Source organism: Panicum virgatum, chromosome 9K (assembly GCF_016808335.1).
Source record: "Panicum virgatum strain AP13 chromosome 9K, P.virgatum_v5, whole genome shotgun sequence".
Lineage (NCBI taxonomy): Eukaryota > Viridiplantae > Streptophyta > Magnoliopsida > Poales > Poaceae > Panicum > Panicum virgatum.
In genome coordinates this window covers 2,749,520-2,767,370 of record NC_053144.1, presented here as the reverse complement: position 1 = coordinate 2,767,370, position 17,851 = coordinate 2,749,520, and the positions used below count along the sequence as shown (strand labels likewise).

General features: G+C 43.5%; 3 protein-coding genes across 21 annotated transcripts; 1 reads left to right on the top strand and 2 right to left on the bottom strand.

The window, feature by feature from the left end:
- Nucleotides 1-1,086: 1,086 nt before the first annotated feature.
- LOC120649316 (KH domain-containing protein SPIN1-like) lies at nucleotides 1,087-5,166 on the top strand. Its single transcript, XM_039926089.1, has 7 exons — nucleotides 1,087-1,362; nucleotides 1,509-1,597; nucleotides 2,740-2,888; nucleotides 3,168-3,284; nucleotides 3,385-3,501; nucleotides 3,915-4,058; nucleotides 4,594-5,166. The coding sequence occupies exons 1-7, from the start codon at nucleotides 1,283-1,285 to the stop codon at nucleotides 4,735-4,737; spliced, it is 840 nt and encodes a 279-aa protein (XP_039782023.1). The 5' UTR covers nucleotides 1,087-1,282; the 3' UTR covers nucleotides 4,738-5,166.
- A 2,029-nt stretch (nucleotides 5,167-7,195) lies between these two features.
- LOC120649317 (ethylene-responsive transcription factor CRF4-like) lies at nucleotides 7,196-8,365 on the bottom strand. Its single transcript, XM_039926090.1, has one exon. It carries the CDS (start codon nucleotides 8,150-8,152, stop codon nucleotides 7,430-7,432), a length of 723 nt encoding a protein of 240 aa, XP_039782024.1. The 5' UTR covers nucleotides 8,153-8,365; the 3' UTR covers nucleotides 7,196-7,429.
- A 2,158-nt stretch (nucleotides 8,366-10,523) lies between these two features.
- Nucleotides 10,524-17,636, bottom strand: LOC120649315 (transcription elongation factor TFIIS-like). 19 transcript variants are annotated; one of them, XR_005665227.1, is made up of 10 exons: nucleotides 17,223-17,626; nucleotides 16,711-16,966; nucleotides 16,269-16,350; nucleotides 15,687-15,744; nucleotides 15,155-15,237; nucleotides 14,966-15,060; nucleotides 14,801-14,871; nucleotides 14,558-14,688; nucleotides 12,949-13,202; nucleotides 11,752-11,861 (listed from the first exon to the last, which is right to left on the bottom strand). XR_005665227.1 is itself a non-coding variant. In XM_039926085.1 (9 exons), exons 1-8 carry the CDS (start codon nucleotides 17,494-17,496, stop codon nucleotides 14,559-14,561), a joined length of 1,053 nt encoding a protein of 350 aa, XP_039782019.1. In that variant the 5' UTR covers nucleotides 17,497-17,626; the 3' UTR covers nucleotides 11,645-11,861; nucleotide 14,558. The 19 variants fall into 19 exon arrangements, 9 of the variants coding, with proteins under 9 accessions (XP_039782015.1, XP_039782017.1, XP_039782012.1 ...); XR_005665225.1 differs by lacking the exon at nucleotides 12,949-13,202 and having other exon boundaries at nucleotides 11,645-11,861; nucleotides 14,558-14,691; nucleotides 14,801-14,884; nucleotides 14,966-15,061; nucleotides 17,223-17,632; XM_039926085.1 differs by lacking the exon at nucleotides 12,949-13,202 and having other exon boundaries at nucleotides 11,645-11,861; nucleotides 14,558-14,691; nucleotides 14,966-15,061.
- Between the last annotated feature and the right edge of the window lie 215 nt (nucleotides 17,637-17,851).

Below are 17,851 nucleotides of genomic sequence, written 5' to 3'. Positions count from 1 at the left end.
CACGGCTAGTTAAAATAGCAACATGAAAGTTCCCCTGTGGCTGGCTCTTGCTGGAGCAAATACCAGTCAAGAATCCAAGATACAGTCTTAGTCATGAGGGTCCATGCCAACTAAATGCTTGACAGCCAAAATTGAGTTATCAGAAAACACACATGCACTGGATGGAAGGCCCCAGGGAAAGGGGATTTTGCTTGACAACAGTAGCATCAGGGCTTGGCTTGTCCAAGATTCCCAAGCTTTGTATCACACTTATAAGATGCACCAAAAGACATGGGATTTGAGAAAAACGAGCACTGGGCTGTGGTGGTTTGTTGGGTAACATAGGCATGGATGAAATTTGGGGCACTACAATATGAGAGAATATATGCATAATTGCTTTATAATAGTTCTAAAATCTTTATAAAGCCTAACCGTTACAAACCTTGAAACTCTTGTGCTGCATATACGAATGAATAAAGCTACAACTTTAAGATAGCTCAAATGCTCAATGCGTATGTGTAGCAAACAATTTTATTTCCGTGACGCTACAACCACAAATGCGAAAAAGATGTCGTTTTTCTTATATGACAAAAGTCTATACACCATGATGACTAATTTACAGGTAGATATAATTATATGTCACGTAAACTTGTATAGCGACATTTCTAAATGGTCATGCATGTCGTCATGGTAGATAGGAAACCGATTTGCAAAAAAAAAAAACTTTGTACGCACTTGTACAACTGTATATACAAACAATATGTGTAAGGTTTGCAAAGAGTTATAATGTACTTCTTACTAAAGGTGACACCATATTGTAGGTCTCACTGTTGTAACATGCTATATATCATTTCAACAAATCGGAAATATGTTACACGGTTGTGATCATACCACATATATACATTTTAAACAAAAAAAAATATTGCAAACTGGATAACCATCGTGTAGCAAAATGTAGACATGGACTTGTTGACATGACTGAAGAAAATAGGGGGGATTTTTCTCGAGTTTCTCCTTTATTGTTGTTTTTGTTTTGATCAAAATTCCCGCCGTGTCGTGTTGCAACGAGGAGAGAGAGAAGGGTTTCCAAAGCGGCAGCGGCTGCCTGCCAACTCCTCTCCCTCTCTCTCCTCCCTCTACGCTGGCTGCTGCCGCTGCAGGCAGCACCCTAAAGCAGCGAGCCTTTCGTACCACCCCACACCGCACACACCATCTCCTCGCCTCGCCTCCACTTATTGGCTGCGTATCTCTCTCAATCACCTCACCTCCTCGATTGCATCCCTCACTCTCCAGAGCCGCCGCCATGTCGGGGCTCTACAACCAGGGGTTCTCCCCTGCGCGAAACCTCTCCCCTCAGATTAGAAGCAATCCAGATGTTGATAGGTAGAGCGGCGCATGGATTTCTTCTGTTTTTTATTCGACAGTTATTGATGCCAAGATTGCTTCTTTGCCCCCTTTTCTTATTCGGTTTAATTGATGATATTGTGATGGCTCTAACAATTATCATCGGTTCCTTTGGTTTCTTGCAGTCAGTACTTAGCCGAGTTGCTCGCCGAGCACCAGAAGCTGGGGCCTTTCATGCAGGTGTTGCCTATATGCAACAAGTTGTTGAGTCAAGGTGAGATCCTTTCATCTCCGCCTTGTCGTTTCTCGCTTTGTGATGAGAGTTTTCTTTGGTTATGAGTGAACTCTTCATCTACAATTATGAATTGGGGAGTAGGCGAGTAGCGCCCCCAATGCTTTGGGTGAGTACTCAGTTTGGATGGCATTGCCTGCTGCTTCTCTGTCTATGATCTTTGGTCCTTACAATTCCCTATGTTTCTTTGCTTTAGATTTGTATTGCGATGCTTAATCAATCGGTTAGATTAGATGATCAGGTTTCTAAGAGATAATGCCATCATTTGGTGTTGTTGATGATCGATTGGCCTCTTTTAATCTGTAGTCCTGATGGTTCAGATCAACTTCTTGGTCGAACTATTTGTGACTTGGTTCCATCGCTATTTGGCATATGCTTCAAAGGAATGTATACGTTATGAACTTGTTTGGATTAGAGGCTATAGTTGATCTTAATAGAAGTACATAAAAGCAATGACAAAGCTCCTGTACTGTACAAGTGGTAGATATTATTGGTGGTGATCAACATATGTTTTTCAGTGCACACTACCAGCAAGATGGTGAAGACATTACAGAGCATAGGCCTGACTGCTTTACTTATTAGAAATAAAATTTCCAGCCTATTTATGAACAGTTTTGTTAATATTATAAAGGAATCGTGTTCCATATAATACAATATTTTCCTATTGCTGATACTGGAACCCGCATATCTTTTTTGTCTTTTTTGCATTGGTGACCTAAAACATTTTTTTGCTTGATGTGGTAATCGTGCCTGTCAGCTGACTCCAACTTGTGTGCAATGCTGCCAATGCATATTATCAGACCATGACTTATAGGGGATTCCCTTTATTTTCAACATTGTAGATTGATGGTCAAGTGTTCATTGATTTACTAAGTGTTATTTGGTTGGACCATCCTGTAAAAGGAATTATTCCTATAACCTAGTGATCATCTGTATATTGCAGGCATAACAAAGTGATTTACATCAATGTCCATATGTTTTGGTATTTTCTGATCATTTCTTGTGTCAATTCTAATGGAGTGGGAGTTGCCATCTTCTGACCTTTGTTAGTCTAGATCTAATCAACAACTTATCTATCTCTCATTATAAAAGATTAAATGAACTTCTGTTCTTTGTTCTACCAGAGATTATGCGGGTATCAAGCATTGTCCACAACCATGGATTTGGCGATTTCGACAGGCATCGATTTAGAAGTCCTAGTCCAATGTCTTTTCCAAACCCCAGATCTAATCTCCCTGGCAATGGGTTCAGTCCTTTGAGCGGATTACAAGAGGTAACACTTAAAAATGTATTTTCAATCAAGTGGTTGACTCTCTTCTGTACTTCATACACAAATGAATGTGCTCTTCCTTTGGGAATTCTGGTCGTTATCATTGATAGAGATTAAATTCGTATCTGCTTGATAATGATATTTTAGAGCCATAGTGCATTCATATGAAAAATGCATGCAAGATGTACTGGCATTCATGTTATGCACATGCTTTAAGATGTTTTTTTTTTTGTCACGAATGCTGATAAAGTGTGTCTTTGCCTTTTATGAACAATACAAAAGAGATTAGGTTTTCCTCAAGGAACCAGTATGGACTGGCAAGGAGCACCACCAAGTCCTAGCTCACATGTTGTAAAGAAGATTCTTCGTCTGGAGGTCCCAGTTGATTCTTATCCGAATGTATGCCCTCTTCCAACTTGTGCAGTTTCTCTTGAAGTACGCACAAAAGAGTATGAAACTTTAAGATTTCTGTTGATATTATTTTTCACTTCTGTCCCAGTTCAATTTTGTGGGGCGCATTTTAGGACCTAGAGGTAATTCTCTAAAGCGGGTAGAAGCATCCACTGGATGTCGTGTTTTCATTAGAGGAAAGGGTTCCATCAAAGATCCAGGGAAGGTAAGAGAAGTTTTCAGTCCTTATTTACATCTGCTAAATTAAGTTAGTGTATCTCATGGAACTCTCTGGCAAATATATTGTTCAGGAGCCTAGAAATCCCAATTTGCTTTCTTGAATTTGTAATGGTGCAAGCAAAGCTTCCCTCATGTGCCCAAACACTCGTATATTTCATGAAAATGTTAAGGGTTCCTCTGCAACTCACCTGAATACCTGATTACTTTTACCTTGCATTGTACTGCTAGCCTAGGTTACCTGTCATTTCTTTTTTCTCACTAAAATAAATTGGAGCTCCTCTATCCCTATTGATCCCTGCTGAACAGACAATTGTTTTATTGCTCTGCTTTTGCTGGTTACTTTCCTGATTCTGCTTCATTGCAACAAGCTTTACCTATATGGTTACATGATTTTTCAAGGAGGACAAACTACGAGGAAAACCAGGCTATGAGCACCTGAGTGATCCGCTGCATATCTTGATTGAGGCTGAGTTCCCTGCTAGTATAATCGATGCAAGGTTGAGACATGCACAGGAGATTATAGAAGAATTGCTAAAACCTGTGGTGAGTGATTTCTATGCACCTGTGCGCATGGTATATCTATATCTGCTAGATTATAGTATGACGCCCCTCCCTGCTGCCCACTGGAAATATTTTTACTTGAGAAATCTTTATACAGTTAGGCCTTTTACTAATCTCCAGGACCAATTCAGCAGGAAATGCAATATAATTGATTTCTGAGGAAAGCCAAGAAAATAGCAATTTAAACATGTTAGGGACAATTTACATGAAAGAGCTTTTTTCTTTTTTTAAAAAAAAGGAATGGTGTGAAGAAGATCCCCAAGAATTGCCACATCAGTCATTCCAAGATTAAAAAAATTTGCTTTTGGCTTGCCTGTGCTCCCCTACTTGTCACGTAACTCTTTTCTTGAATTTTGCCTATCATTTATTGGTTCCAATTTTTTAGCATGTTCTAGTCTGGACCTTGTGGACTTTTTCACATGGTGTACAATTGACTCGCTAATCGGAAAGTTCCATATATTTACAAATGAGGTTCACTTATGCCTGGCTTACAAGGTCATCTTGGTATCTGCTGCAGGATGAATCCCAAGATTTCTACAAAAGGCAGCAGCTCAGGGAGCTGGCAATGTTAAATTCAACCCTGAGAGAGGACAGCCCTCATCCTGGGAGTGTCTCTCCATTCAGCAACGGTGGTATGAAACGCGCAAAAACGGGTCAGTAGACAAGCAACTATATACCATCCTACCTGGCACTGTCCAGGTGCGCTATATCATTGTCGCCATGCCTTTGGGCAATGTTTGCCATGGGCATGCGTGAAGGAAGCAATGTGCCTTCACTAGCCGAGTCTGGTCAGTTAGTTTCCGCCTTCAGGCAGGGGAGACTGCTGGGATGATGAGAGTAGAGCCATGGATCCGTTGGTTGGATCTGGCTTGGTTGTCGTATGGGTCTAGAACATTCGTTCTATTTGTTATTGACGGTTGGCACTAGTATGTGGTGGTATGGTGGTGAACTGCAAACCGCATGCTAAACTAGAGAGGCCCGAGTGTGTGAGCTTTAGGTGTTTTATTATTAACCTTGTATTATAACCTTTTAACATTATGGATTTGCAAAAAAAAACAAGGAAAGGATTGCCAGCTTGTACCTTCTGATATCTTACAATGCCTTAATCCAACCAGGATTTACAAAGCCTAGCAGTTGTCAGGATAACACCCTCTGTTCTTCACTCGGCATGTTTGGCTCTCAGTCGATTATATTTTTCTGTAACATGGCCTGCAAGATGTTGTTGGCTTCCTGGGGCACAGGTAGGCAGTAGCGCACTGAGCGCGATAACGATGGCTGGTACGCAACGGCATGGTGTTGGTGTTGCACAGGGCATGGTCTCAAGAACTGTAGGCTGCTGGGTGATGGCAACAGTTTCTTCATTGCCTGTGTAAGGCCTGGCAGCCCATTATGCGAACTGTAGCGTGTTCAGCTATCCATAAACATGTCTCCTGAGTTTCGGTGCATGAATCAGGTCAAAGCGAAACCGAGAGGATAAAAAGAAACTCAACCTGCTGAGGTGCAAGCCGCCCTCACCACCGACCATTAATGCAAGGTCTCCTACGCACGCTGAGAAAATCTCCGAACTCCTGGCTCACCCTTGCACAGAGGCGTCCGAGAAAATCTCCGAACTCCTGAGAGCGGACGGAATAAGTCAGGACCTTTTCCATGTGCTTTAGCGGGTAGACAAACCAGGAGATTTTTTAATCCGGCTAGGCACCCGTCCTCTAAAACCAAGAGGATCGCACTGCCACGGATGGAGCTTGGCAAAACTCACCGTTCAATTGGCATTGTTGAATGACTACGTGCAGATACAAGGCGCAAGGGCACTCTATATCCACATCAATCTGAGGATCGCAGGAAATTGTGGAGCAAGGTAACTCAGAAGCATAACTAGTGTGCATGGCCAATGCAGAGTCAAGAAGTAAAATAGCAAATGCAGAATCAAGAAGTAAAATAGCGAATGCAGAATCAAGAAGCAAATTAGAGAATGCAAGAAATAAAATCTAACACTGAACAAGAGCTGTATCATGCATGATACAAGGCACATGCAGAGCAACGTAACCTACAGGTGCTCAGTGCTCTCAAGATCAACAGACTTACAGACATTACTTCCAAGGGTCAACAACTGAACTACAAACAATCAGAGCATACTGTGTCTTCATCTTTGAAGCAAATATATGCGCAAGACCAAAAACTTCGAAGAGATGCTTACAGTCGCCATCACATTAGCAGAACCAGATCCTGTACAGGTCAAAGTAACCAGCACTGTCCACTAACTCGAATTAAAAAAGAAAATGATGATACAGATGTGTGCACGTGCATGGTCAAAGAAAAGTTGTGCAAACCATGCTTTTATTGCAGCGACCACATGCCAAATATTGAATTCAGCCCTGCAGCCAACATAAAGAAAGACAACAGCATTGTTCCAAAAATGCCAATAAAATAAAACACTTCCTTCATGTCACCAAGAAAAGCAGTACAAATCTTGAAAGGATAACACCAGAAATTCGCATGACCAAGTGAAGTAAGCAAACAGCTTCAGATTGAAGGGCACATGCTAATCGTTTCTGCCGAATGACCACATCTGCTATAGTTTAAATCATCATGAGGATGCAGTTTTCTTAAAAGAACTTCGCATAGCACAGAAATAATGTGTACCGAGCAAAGAGTATAGATAGATTATCCAGCCAGCCATCATCGGTCATCTATAAAGATGACACCTTGCCAAGCATAAAGCAAAACATTATCAACATCAAGAAAAGCATTCTAGAAGTAATAATTGAAGAGGAACAATTTGGACATGATTGCAAGATACAAATTCTAGGAAAATCATTAAATAAGAGGAATATTCATGTCATAGTTACCAACGCATGCCCACATTCGACAGCACATTTAATTGCACTGTACCAGTGTAACCAGAAAAAGCCCACGAACTTGACACCCACACAACAGACAAACAATTCAACTGAAATAGCCAGTGAATAGATCAATAGCTTGCAACCAACAAAGACAATCCCAATAACCAACTATAAGCAATGATGTACCAATACTTTGCCGAAAACGTGATATTAGAGCTCACATCAAGAGATTAGATTGTATATGTTTTTTTGAAAACTGATTAGATTATGACAATTCAATTTCACATTCAAGCACGGCATATTGCATCACACAGATCAGGAACATATTTCCAAATGTAACAGAACGCCATATATACATTAGAGTAGCATCACCCAATCATATCGCATCCTGCGCCATATGTTTTCGCATCGACAGTTTAACACTAACCAAAATTATACAATACCAGGTTCTGATAATGATATAGAAATAGACAATAAAGCTTCTAGCAATAGTAATTACGGGTACTTGGGCCCTCAGGCCCCGCCAACCTCCTCCACGCAGACAGAAGCAGCATGGATGGCGATGCGCAGGCAACTGCCATTGCCACAGCCCGGACGCTTCTTGCGCTTCCCAGGGATCATCTCCCACAACGGCTTTGGTGCAAAAGCATTGAGCTCCGAGCTACCTCCCTCCACCTGGCCGTAATAGCTCCCACCCTCCTTCTTCACCTGCAGAGGGACGGTCGGTTTCACAGGTACTGGTGGCAAGGTGATCACCTTTCCCGGCTCAGGAGTCAGCGAGATGATAGGCTTGGCTGGCTCTGGTGGCAGTGAGTAGCGAGCGGACGGGAAATTGGTAGGGGCGCTGGCACCGCGGAGGCGGATGTTTGCAGCGTCATAGGCTGCAGCAGCCTCCTCCGCGGTGTTGAAGGTGCCCAGCCACAGGCGGCGGCGGCTGTGCGGGTCGCGTATCTCCGCAGCCCAGCGCCCCCACGGCCTCCGGCGGACGCCACGGAAGTGGACGGGCGAATTAGCCCCGGCCGCTTCCATGACGCGGCGCTTCGCGCCCACGCTGCTGCTGCCACCCCTCGCCCTGCGCGGAGGAGGCGGCGCCTCATCCTCGCTGGAGGACGAATCGGTAGCGTCAGCATCGTGGACGAGGATCCGCACCACACGCGCCCGTGGCGGAGGCGGCGGCTCAGACGCCTTCACCGCCGCCACAGCGACCAGCTGTTGCAGGCTAGGGTTTGGACCCATGCCTTGAAATCGACGACTCAATCCATGGGGATATGCGATGGGTTGGCTACGCTTAGCCTCCGCGCCCCTCCATGGGAGCGTGGGGTTGGAGGCGAGGGGTAAGGGTTTTAGGGTTAGGGTGCCACGAGCTGGTGCGGCGGCGAGAAGAGCTTGTGGGGTTGCGGTGGAAGCGGGGAGACGGAGAGGAATCGCGTTGAGAGGGGGCTAAAAGAGCGCGGGCTGGGGGGGGGTAATTTTGGAATTTCGTTGTTCGAGCATCGCCCGCTGCTAGGGTTTAGGGGGCGTTTAGTTCAAAAACAAAAAATTTTGGGTGTCACATCAGTGTTTGACCAGATGTCGGGAGGGCTTTTCGAACACTAATTAAAAAATTAATTTCAGAACTCACTTGGAAACCGCAAGACGAATCTTTGAGGCCTTTGACATTAGCACATATGGGGTTACTGTAGCACTTATGGCTAATCATGTCCTAATTAGGCTCAAAAGATTCGTCTCGTCGTGTACATCCAAACTGTGTAATTAGTTTTGTTATTTAATTACATTTAGTACTTTATACATGTGTTCAAAGGGGAGATGAAAATTTTTGGGAACTAAACGGGCTCTTACTAAACCGACCGGTCCGGTCCATCCGCCGCCCTCCGGTAGCGGTTTACCGGACCGGTTTGACCGGAAATCGGTTAAATTTAAATCCAAATTCAAAAGCACATGTGTAACCGGTTCCGACCGGTTTACCGGTCCGGTCTGACCGGTTACCGGTGTTTTAACCAAAAATCCGACGGTTTAAAAGTGGTTTCCCGGTTTGACCGGTTTACCGGTCACCATATGCGGTGGGCTTTAATGGGCCGGCCCATTTTTTCTTTTTCTTTTTTGATTTAACTTCATATGCCCGCAAACTATACTAAATGGACGAATTTTTGAGAAAATTTGACACCATTAGATTCGTCGCACCTTGAAGTATTTTTAGGAATATTTTGGGAATTTTTCATTCTTTTGAATTCAAATTTGAATTTTGAATTTGGATTGGTTTGGTACCGGCCCAAACCGAAACCGATTTGGTTAACCCTGCCCGCCGCACCTGATAGGAATCTCCGGTTATGGAGATCAAGGGCGGGGATATTCTCGTATTTTGCCATACGATTAACAAGTGAACTATTGTTTTTTTTACAATATAATATCTCTGTGACTCTGTCCAAGAAATGTAACAAGACGTACATGGTACTCCACTCTGTTCTAAATTGTAGGTCGTTTAATCTTTTTCACCCTAAATTTGACCATTTGTCTTACTCAAAAAACTTGTGCAAATATAGCCAAATTAAAGACATTCTTGAAAAATTTATATCGATAAAGTAAGCCACAACAAAAAAAGTTATATTTTGCACAAATTTTTGAATAAGATAAGTGGTCAAACTTTGAGTTAAAAAAGCCAAACAACCTATAATTTGAAACGGAGGAGGTATTAGGTTGATAATCATATGCATGGTGGCATGCATGTTTCAATACGTATAAGTGCAACCGTTACTGTAGCTTCACTATTGTTTCGTGAGTTAACTCAATCGAAATAGTGTAAACTAGTTACCGAGCAAGTGTTTTTTAATTTCTCCAACGATACCTATGCAAGCAATTCCTTAATCGTACTTCCTCATCTCCATTCATTATCGTCCTTTCGGCATTCCCATCGCCTAAGCTGTAGAGAGTCATGGTCCATTTTGTTGTCTTTTCACGTATCAGAGATCAAATTGTTAGTTTGGTCTTTGCATGCATAAGCTGTAGAGAGTAAGAGGATGCGTTAGTCGAGAACGTGGAATAGGTGAATTGCAATTGTGGGTAATTTCGTGAGTAGGGGAAGTGAGATAGGTGCATGACAATAGCGATAATTTCTAGTGTGGCCAATTTTAATGGGAATTTCATGAGTATATCGCATTAACAAATTTGTTGATATGATAGGGAGAGTTTCATGGGATGAGATAGAAGTGTCATCACAATAACACTTCTCTGGCACAGTTATTAAGTTTCCAGACTTGGTAACTATGCGATGACAGTCTCCACTAAAACTGACCTAAATGGTTTGGTCTTTTTGCATGCAAAAGCTATTAAAAAGCTAATGAGAGTTGTTATTTGTGGATGCGGGGCAGGTGAACGGCAACTGTGGGTATTTTTTATTAAACTCCAACCCATCACAACTTTTCTTGTCCATGCCAAGGCCCTTTCTGGATAAAAGAGTCATTAACATCATAGTTCAAAGAAACTTCACAACAGTACAAGGAAACAGAAACCAAGAAGGGCTCAGCCTCGTCTGATGTATCATGAATGCATCCGATCTTCATATGAACTTTCAAAGAACAGTGCTGTCAGCATTGCTATCCATATGAGAACATAACTGTAAAACAAGAGCGCTATCTCATTTACAATGAACCACATAGCCACATCCAAAACTGATGGGTACAGAAGCTGATGATAATTAAGACAACAACATTTATGCGGTCAACTAGTACAATCTGAATAAATCAGGTTTGCAAAGAGCCAAAAAAAAACAGGGAAGAAGAAAACGGCTCCTAGTGTACGAAAAACTGATTCCAACCCTGTCAAATTCGAATGACAGCCCTAGCTAACAGAGCACACATTTTAGTAGTCTGGTGCTCAGCACTACTAGGCAAACATTTTAGCAGGATGGCACTCAACAGAACTTCCAGTGATTGTTGCAGTTCACGCATGTCACAAATGTTGTCATCGGTTCATCGGCACTCCGAGTCTGGAGCTGATAGTAAGTTGTCTTCCGTTGGCCACACCTGCCACACTTGAACTGATCAGTTGTTGCCTTCGGCGCTCCTCCGCGCTCACAGTCAAACATAGCCTTCGCCTTGATCTGCTTGTTCTCTTGTTTCCTTGCATCACTAGCCATCTCTTCGGGGGGTATATCTGGAAGCCTCTCAGGCCTCACTTGACCAATGAGAACTCTTCTCCGGAAATCAGTGTTGTTATCTGCTCTCAGGTTAAACATTATTGACCTATATTTTGCCTTCTGGGCCCCAGTAGAACGTCCAAGCTTCTCAAATAATGCGGACTCCACTGTCACAGCAACTCTAAATGGGTCGCATGCATTTACTTGATCCAAGATGCTCCTCACTTCATCCCGGTCATCATTGCTAGTCTCCGCAGGAACCTTTGAGAAAGCTTCAGCAAGTAATTCCCGGATTTTGTCTCGGGTAGCATCATTGCATTTGACAAGGGATGTAAGCTTTGGGGGTCCAGTGGGGACAGATGCTGTCTTCTTTGTATCAGGAGTTCTACTGACTTCTTTGGAAACCCTCTCAACCTTCACAGGTTGAGCTTTGGAACCATTACTAGTGGCCTTTTCAATTTTGACACTGTCAGGCCTCTGACCTTTAACATCCACATCTCTTTTCTCAACCTTCATGCTTGCTGATGAAGAATTTCTTTCAATCTTCACGGGCCTCGCCTTCTCAATCTTCCCTGAAGAATCACTTGATCTTTCAACCTTCATGCTTGATGATGAAGAATTTCTTTCAATCTTCACAGGCCTCGCCTTCTCAATCTTCCCTGAAGAATCACTTGATCTCTCATTCTCTGAGCTGCCATTTTTCTTTCCTGTCTCTTCAAGAACAACCTTTTTCCAGTACCCAAAAAGGTCTGTAGCAACTGCCTGAATGCCCGAGTGAGGGTGCTTAGTAAGGTGCCGAAGACGTTTGCCAACCTGACAAACAAAAACATAGCATATAAGGATAGTAAGCAGCAGATGAAAATAAATGGGAATCAGCATGTCTTAGAAAAACAGTAAACAGGCTAAAAAAGGAAAGCTTGTTCAACACACAAGTATTAAGTTGATGAAAAGTTTACATTCCAACCTTATTTTACTTGAGAGTTTAGTTAAAAAGAACGGATTAGGAGTTCTGGCTGTCAGACTCATCACTCATATCTGAATATGCTTTGCACAAAAAAAAGAAGATATTTAAAATGAGTAACTAGCCTCTAGCCGTTCATATACGACAAGCTTTACCGCCAAAATCAGCCAACTAAATAATCATGTCTACTCTTCTTTTTTCTTAAATCATTAATCCACAAATATGTCATCACGTGTTTCACATGATTTCCTGCCGGTTCTGCACTACAACAACCTGAAACAAACACAAGCCAATGTGCATTCTTACCAAACAAGCAACGGATTGAGCAAATAATTCTTCCCGCTTAACAGCAGATTAACTATGCTATTAAATCAGACCAAACAAGATCTGAGCCTGGCGCACCACTGTATTGCAGATACTGATCAAGATGAAAAAAGGGTGATGTAGTTTTGATATTGAATGCAATGGAGTTATACAGCCCCAGCAATTCAGCCAGAAAATAGCAACACATTGCTTATCTATCAAGTAGAAGCTGAATCATTCCAGAAATCCCAGCCACCTGAAAAGTTGCATAAATGCCTACAAACATCCCTAAATCAGGAAGCCCTCCAACAAGAACATCAAATTGAGCAGAAAAGAAAAAACATATCTTCCTATCCACGCCCAATAGGTACAGAACCCCACCACTAGATCTAATTCCTATCAAAGGACAGAGTTCTTCGTATCTCCCAACGTCGCCTTAAAGATGGGAAACGAAAAAAAATCCCTCCCAAGCATGACGTCCATTCGACGAACCAAGCCGATAATTATCCACAGAAATCCCAAATTCAATGCGAAGGACACGCATCGCTCACACTTAGATTGCCGCCGCCGCCGCACGCATCCGCCGGAAGGGATTTACTCGCAACCATGAAAAATCGGATCGGAGTGGCCGCTAACCTGCGTGGCGACGAGCACGTCGGTGTTGACGCGGATGTCGCGCAGCCGGCGCAGGGCGTCGAGGCAGCGGTCAGCCTCCGGCGAGTCGTCCTCCCCGGCCGCCGCGTCAGCGGCCTTCTTGGCCGCCTCGAACGTCTCCAGCAGCTCCCTCTCCATGGCGGCAGCGGCGCAGCCCGGCGAGGCGAGATCAAAACCCTAGCTCCGCGCCGCCGCCTCTCTCTCTCGCTATCCTCTGTGTGGCGTGGAGGCGGAGGCTGGAGGAGAGAGAAAAGAGGTTGGACTTGGTAGGAGGGGAGACCTTTATAGCGGGCTACCGGTTCACGGCGCGAGCGGCAGTCAGAGTCCGCCGTTGATTCGGAGGCGGATCCTTCTGGAACGACACCGATCGGACGGCCAGCCAGGCGACACGTGAGAAGTGACCAGACTTGCTCGGAGTATGTTCTGCAGGCTGCTGACGTGACAGCTGAACTGTGAAAAGAACATGCCTGAATGTTTGGTGCAGAAGGGTAAGGGCTGTGTTCACTTCCCCAATATCCTCCAAATTTTCCAAACTTTCCATCACATCGAAACAATGTCGAAATATTAAATATAGCAAATGACTCATGCAAGGAGTAATAAATATAGATAAATAAAAAATTAATTGCATAGTTTTGATGTGCATTGCGAGATGAATCTTTTGAGCCTAATTAGCCTATAATATAATAATATTTACCACAAACAAACGAAAAATACTACAGTATGCTACAGTGTCCGATGTGACCTTTTCTACCAGATTTTCGCGGATCTAAACACACCCAAGGTGTTCATCTCTTGTGATTTTTTCCCTTCCGTCCTGAACTCCACGCTACACAAAGAGAATTAGTACCCTTTCTGATGCAAGTCTTTCCTTCAGGCCATGTCTAGTTCCCACCCCATAAACCTCGTAAACGCAAAAAAAACATCACATCGAATGTTTCGACACATACATGAAGTACTAAATAAAATTTATTTATAAAACTTTTTGCATAGATGGATTGTAAATCGCGAAACGAATCTAATGAACCTACTTAATCCATAATTTGCAACATTGATGCTATAGTAATCATTCGCTAATTATTAATTAATCATGAATAAATTAGCATCATTAGATTCGTTTCGCGATTTACAACCTATCTGTGCAAAAAAATTTATAAATAGACTTTATTTAGTACTTCAAATTAGCAATATTCCATCGCAAAATTTTTTTGCAAAACATCTAAACACGCCCTCAGGATCCCGAGTCACCTGAATGGTAGGGTGCTGGAGTATACTAGCTCACAACACAAAGTTTGCAAGGACGTTGGCATCACATGCTGCTATGATGCTATCACCAAAACAGATAGCTGATGCCTGATGAGATGCTCCCTAATCGATGACGTCACATGCTTTTGCAATTGACATAAAGAAACGCTCCTCACAAGATCCGTGTCTCCTCCTCGAGACAAAAAAAAAAGGTCTCAAAAAAAAAAGCTAAGCTGAATCCAGCATGCTAGTTGCTGGCACCATTACAGAAGCGCAGCAGCGTCTACATGAATCGGAGAAGTGTTTGGTGTTGGAAGGGTCTACCACTGCAAAATGGCCCGCATTGTACCTTATAACCAGCTTGCATTTTGGGCGTTGCTTGAGGCCATAGTAGGAGACCCATTACCATTGGCAACCTTTGCCAAGGAACGGTACTGCAACTTCACGCTCTCTGCATTGTCTAAAGTCTTCACTACATACCTGCTATGCAAGTGAGCAAATTACGGAAAAGAAACAGATTTTTCAGACAACACAACACAAGGATTGTTCTTGGTTCAGGTAAGAAGGTCAGGAAGGACGAAATGTTCCTAACCATCCATTTAAGCACTGTGCTGTCACAACTGCTTGACACCCCACAAATCGTTCTGGGGTCCTCTTGTTTCCCTGACAAAATCCACTTCGGGCACTAGTTATTAAAAAATAAAAAAATAGAGAGAATGAAAGCCACTGCCACTTAGTTAACTTGTCGATAAAATACCTTGATTACGACACGGTCAAAGACAGAAAAAGGAAACTGCACACCTTTCCCTCTAGAAGGTTCAGTAGGATTTGGATCATCATTGCCACATTTGTCCTCACATAGAGTATAAATGGATTTAAGAGCATGCAACACATATAGCTGCAAAAATTTGAAGCATAATTGATATACTGGAAAAAAGGTGTATACCTGTTCAAGGCGCTCTCTTCTTCTTTTCAATGTCTTTGCTGAATCTTCTTCGCGTTTAAATGCCTGAACTGCAAGGCGAAGAGCTGAAAACATGCCCAAAAACCTTTGAGGTAACGGGAGCTACAAAATACCAGATTGTTTGAACTGTGATGCGTGTATGTGTGAATGATTCACAGCTCTTGGTTGTGTAAAAGGCATGCCCAACAAAAGGGAAGTTTACTGGAAGGCATTGAATAGTACATGGCTGCTTGTAGAAGGAAGCAGATATAAGGGCAGGCAGGCATCAGCAATATAAACTATTTAATCAATGAATCTTTAAGTTACACATACATCCTTAATCTTTGATCCACAACCACCAAAAATGCTGTGATGGGTAAAGAGCTGTTGGTGTCATGGTTAAAGAGATGAAACATTCATACGCAAACGGCCAAGACATTAACCAAATTAAACAGCATGAACAAACAAGCTTATTGGCACAATATAATGGATACATATATCATTGTGGTTGATACTGAGAAGTTCAAACTCATACCCAAGTTTGGTCGAATTGAGTCCTCGGTAATTGGCTGCCCACATTTACCACAAGCTTTCTGCGCACATGGAATAGAAACCATTCTATATCACTTTCACCAAGCACTTGAAATTTCACAAACAACAAGCAGTGGGTTATCAGGGTTTGTAGTTTCCAGGGTTATTCAGTAATGTTTGTCCTTGCACATGGAAGGTTGCATGATTTTTTATGCATGATGTCCACAGATGAATAACTACAAAACATTGCTGCAACCACCTCTATTTTTTTTCCCTTCATAGAGCTCTATACTCGATGAATGGAAAATGAAGTGTTGGAGCCTTTGTAGCATATAAGTTATTGGAATGGCATGTGTACTGCTGGCTATGAGCCAAACTAGAGGTTATATAAATAATAGACAAAGGAAACCATTACACCTCAAAGCAACAATCAGCTTATTGTGATTTGATTTGCAAGCTTGGGCCACGAACATCTTGATTAACAAGCACAGGATTAGGTACAGCATAGAGAATAATTGTAATGGTATATAGGTACAAGAGCTAAAAGCTACAAAAATATCAGGTGGATAAGGATCCTTTGACATACCATTCTGTAGATATGCTGCATCCCACCACTTCCGTAAGAATGGCCACATGATAGAATCATCGCATCATCCATGAGAACGCCTCTGCAGATATAGATGTGGGAAGAGAGAAGAAATGAAATTTTGGGTATTACATTCTTAAGAAGTATCGTTTCTGTGTCAGAAGCAAAGTTGATTTGGTTCTGAGAAATTTCAATGCTAAACATGCCCAACAATCATTTAGCCAGAAGGAAACACTAGCAAACCATGAACATATAGTGTGATGATAGACTGCTAGCAGATGTTTGATATTAGCATTGATTTGAAACAGTGTCAATTTTATATGATGCTGTTTTGCTACACTACAAAAGTGAATCAAGAAGTTCAAATAGACAAGTTATCTCTAATATCTAGTACAATAACTAAATTCTCTGGAGAACAACAAAGTCATTTTCAGGTACCTACGTCAACGGATCAGAGAGATGAGATCTCAGCAAGTCCCAATAGCTAGATGCAGGGCCACCCTCTCTTCTCCCAGTAACTCCGTATCCGTTCTCCACCCTCATCTCTCTGGGGATAGTACCAGGTTCGTCCCCACCAGACGAAGTACACCCATATTGCTCGGTTCCACGGTTAAACAGATGACTCTGCTGCTGCCACTGATGCCCCTCTTGGATATGCCTCGCTCCATTGTCCCCATTCATCACTGCCCGCGCAATACCTGGTAAGCGATCAGCAAGCAGCAATGATCAGTTGATCACCTTCATACAGATACAGAAGCATCTCAAATCCTAACTGGGAAATAGGGGCAATTTCACTACTCAGAGTCAGAGTCCCCAATGGGCATGCTCCGATGATCATGGATCCGCACGAGTTAGGTTTAGCGATTCCTCGCCTACAAGCACCAGAATTCACTTCCGCTTGTAAAGCTGTAAGATATGAAAGGCCTGAACTCGCTGCTCAAACCCTTGATTCACCTGGAGCGGAGGAGGCGCGTCGCTGCTGCGAGCTGTGGGCCGCTCCATCCGCTATCTCAGCCTCGTCCTCTTCGCCGCTGTCGTCGTCCATGCTGCCCTCGTCTTCTTCAACCTCCTCGCCGCCGTCGGGGGTGGCGGGCGGGTGTTGGTGCTGCGGCAGGAAAGGGACGGCGTCGCGGGAGGGGAAGTGGGCCGCGGCGGGGAAGGGAAAGGGCAACGGCAAGGGCGGCCCCCTCGAGGAGGAGGCCGCGCTATTGGCCCCCGCAGAAGCCATGGCGCGGTGGCTGGAGTCGGGAAGAGCTTGGAAGCGCGGCGGGGTTTGCTGAACTGGGGCTCGGGCCTCCACGCTTCAGTTCTCTGCGCTGCAATGGTCACAGGCTCACAGCTCAGCTGGTGACCGGCTTGAAGAAGGCCTGGTTTGGGAGGGCTCCGCGTGAGGCTGGAGCCGGAGCACATAGAGCTGTATTTTGTAGCTCTGTCGGCTCCACTCACATAGAGCTGCATTTTTTTTTAGCTCCGTCGGCTCCATCGGAGCAGCACATAAAAGTGCTCCAGCTCTCCCAGTTCTGACAGCAGAAGCGCTCCACCGTTTTGAGCGTTTGGCACGGCTCCTGCCGGAGCTGCCCGTG

Bases quoted from the DNA above. Each gene is read 5' to 3' on its own strand.
- LOC120649317 (XM_039926090.1), bottom strand. From the start codon at position 8,152: ATGGGTCCAAACCCTAGCCTGCAACAGCTGGTCGCTGTGGCGGCGGTG.
- LOC120649316 (XM_039926089.1), top strand. From the start codon at position 1,283: ATGTCGGGGCTCTACAACCAGGGGTTCTCCCCTGCGCGAAACCTCTCC. The intron at 1,363-1,508 runs GTAGAGCGGCGC...GGTTTCTTGCAG, and splicing joins AGCAATCCAGATGTTGATAG to TCAGTACTTAGCCGAGTTGC. The intron at 2,889-3,167 runs GTAACACTTAAA...ACAATACAAAAG, and splicing joins CTTTGAGCGGATTACAAGAG to AGATTAGGTTTTCCTCAAGG.
- LOC120649315 (XM_039926078.1), bottom strand. From the start codon at position 13,104: ATGGAGAGGGAGCTGCTGGAGACGTTCGAGGCGGCCAAGAAGGCCGCT. The intron at 11,862-12,948 runs GTTAGCGGCCAC...TTTGTTTGTCAG, and splicing joins ACGTGCTCGTCGCCACGCAG to GTTGGCAAACGTCTTCGGCA.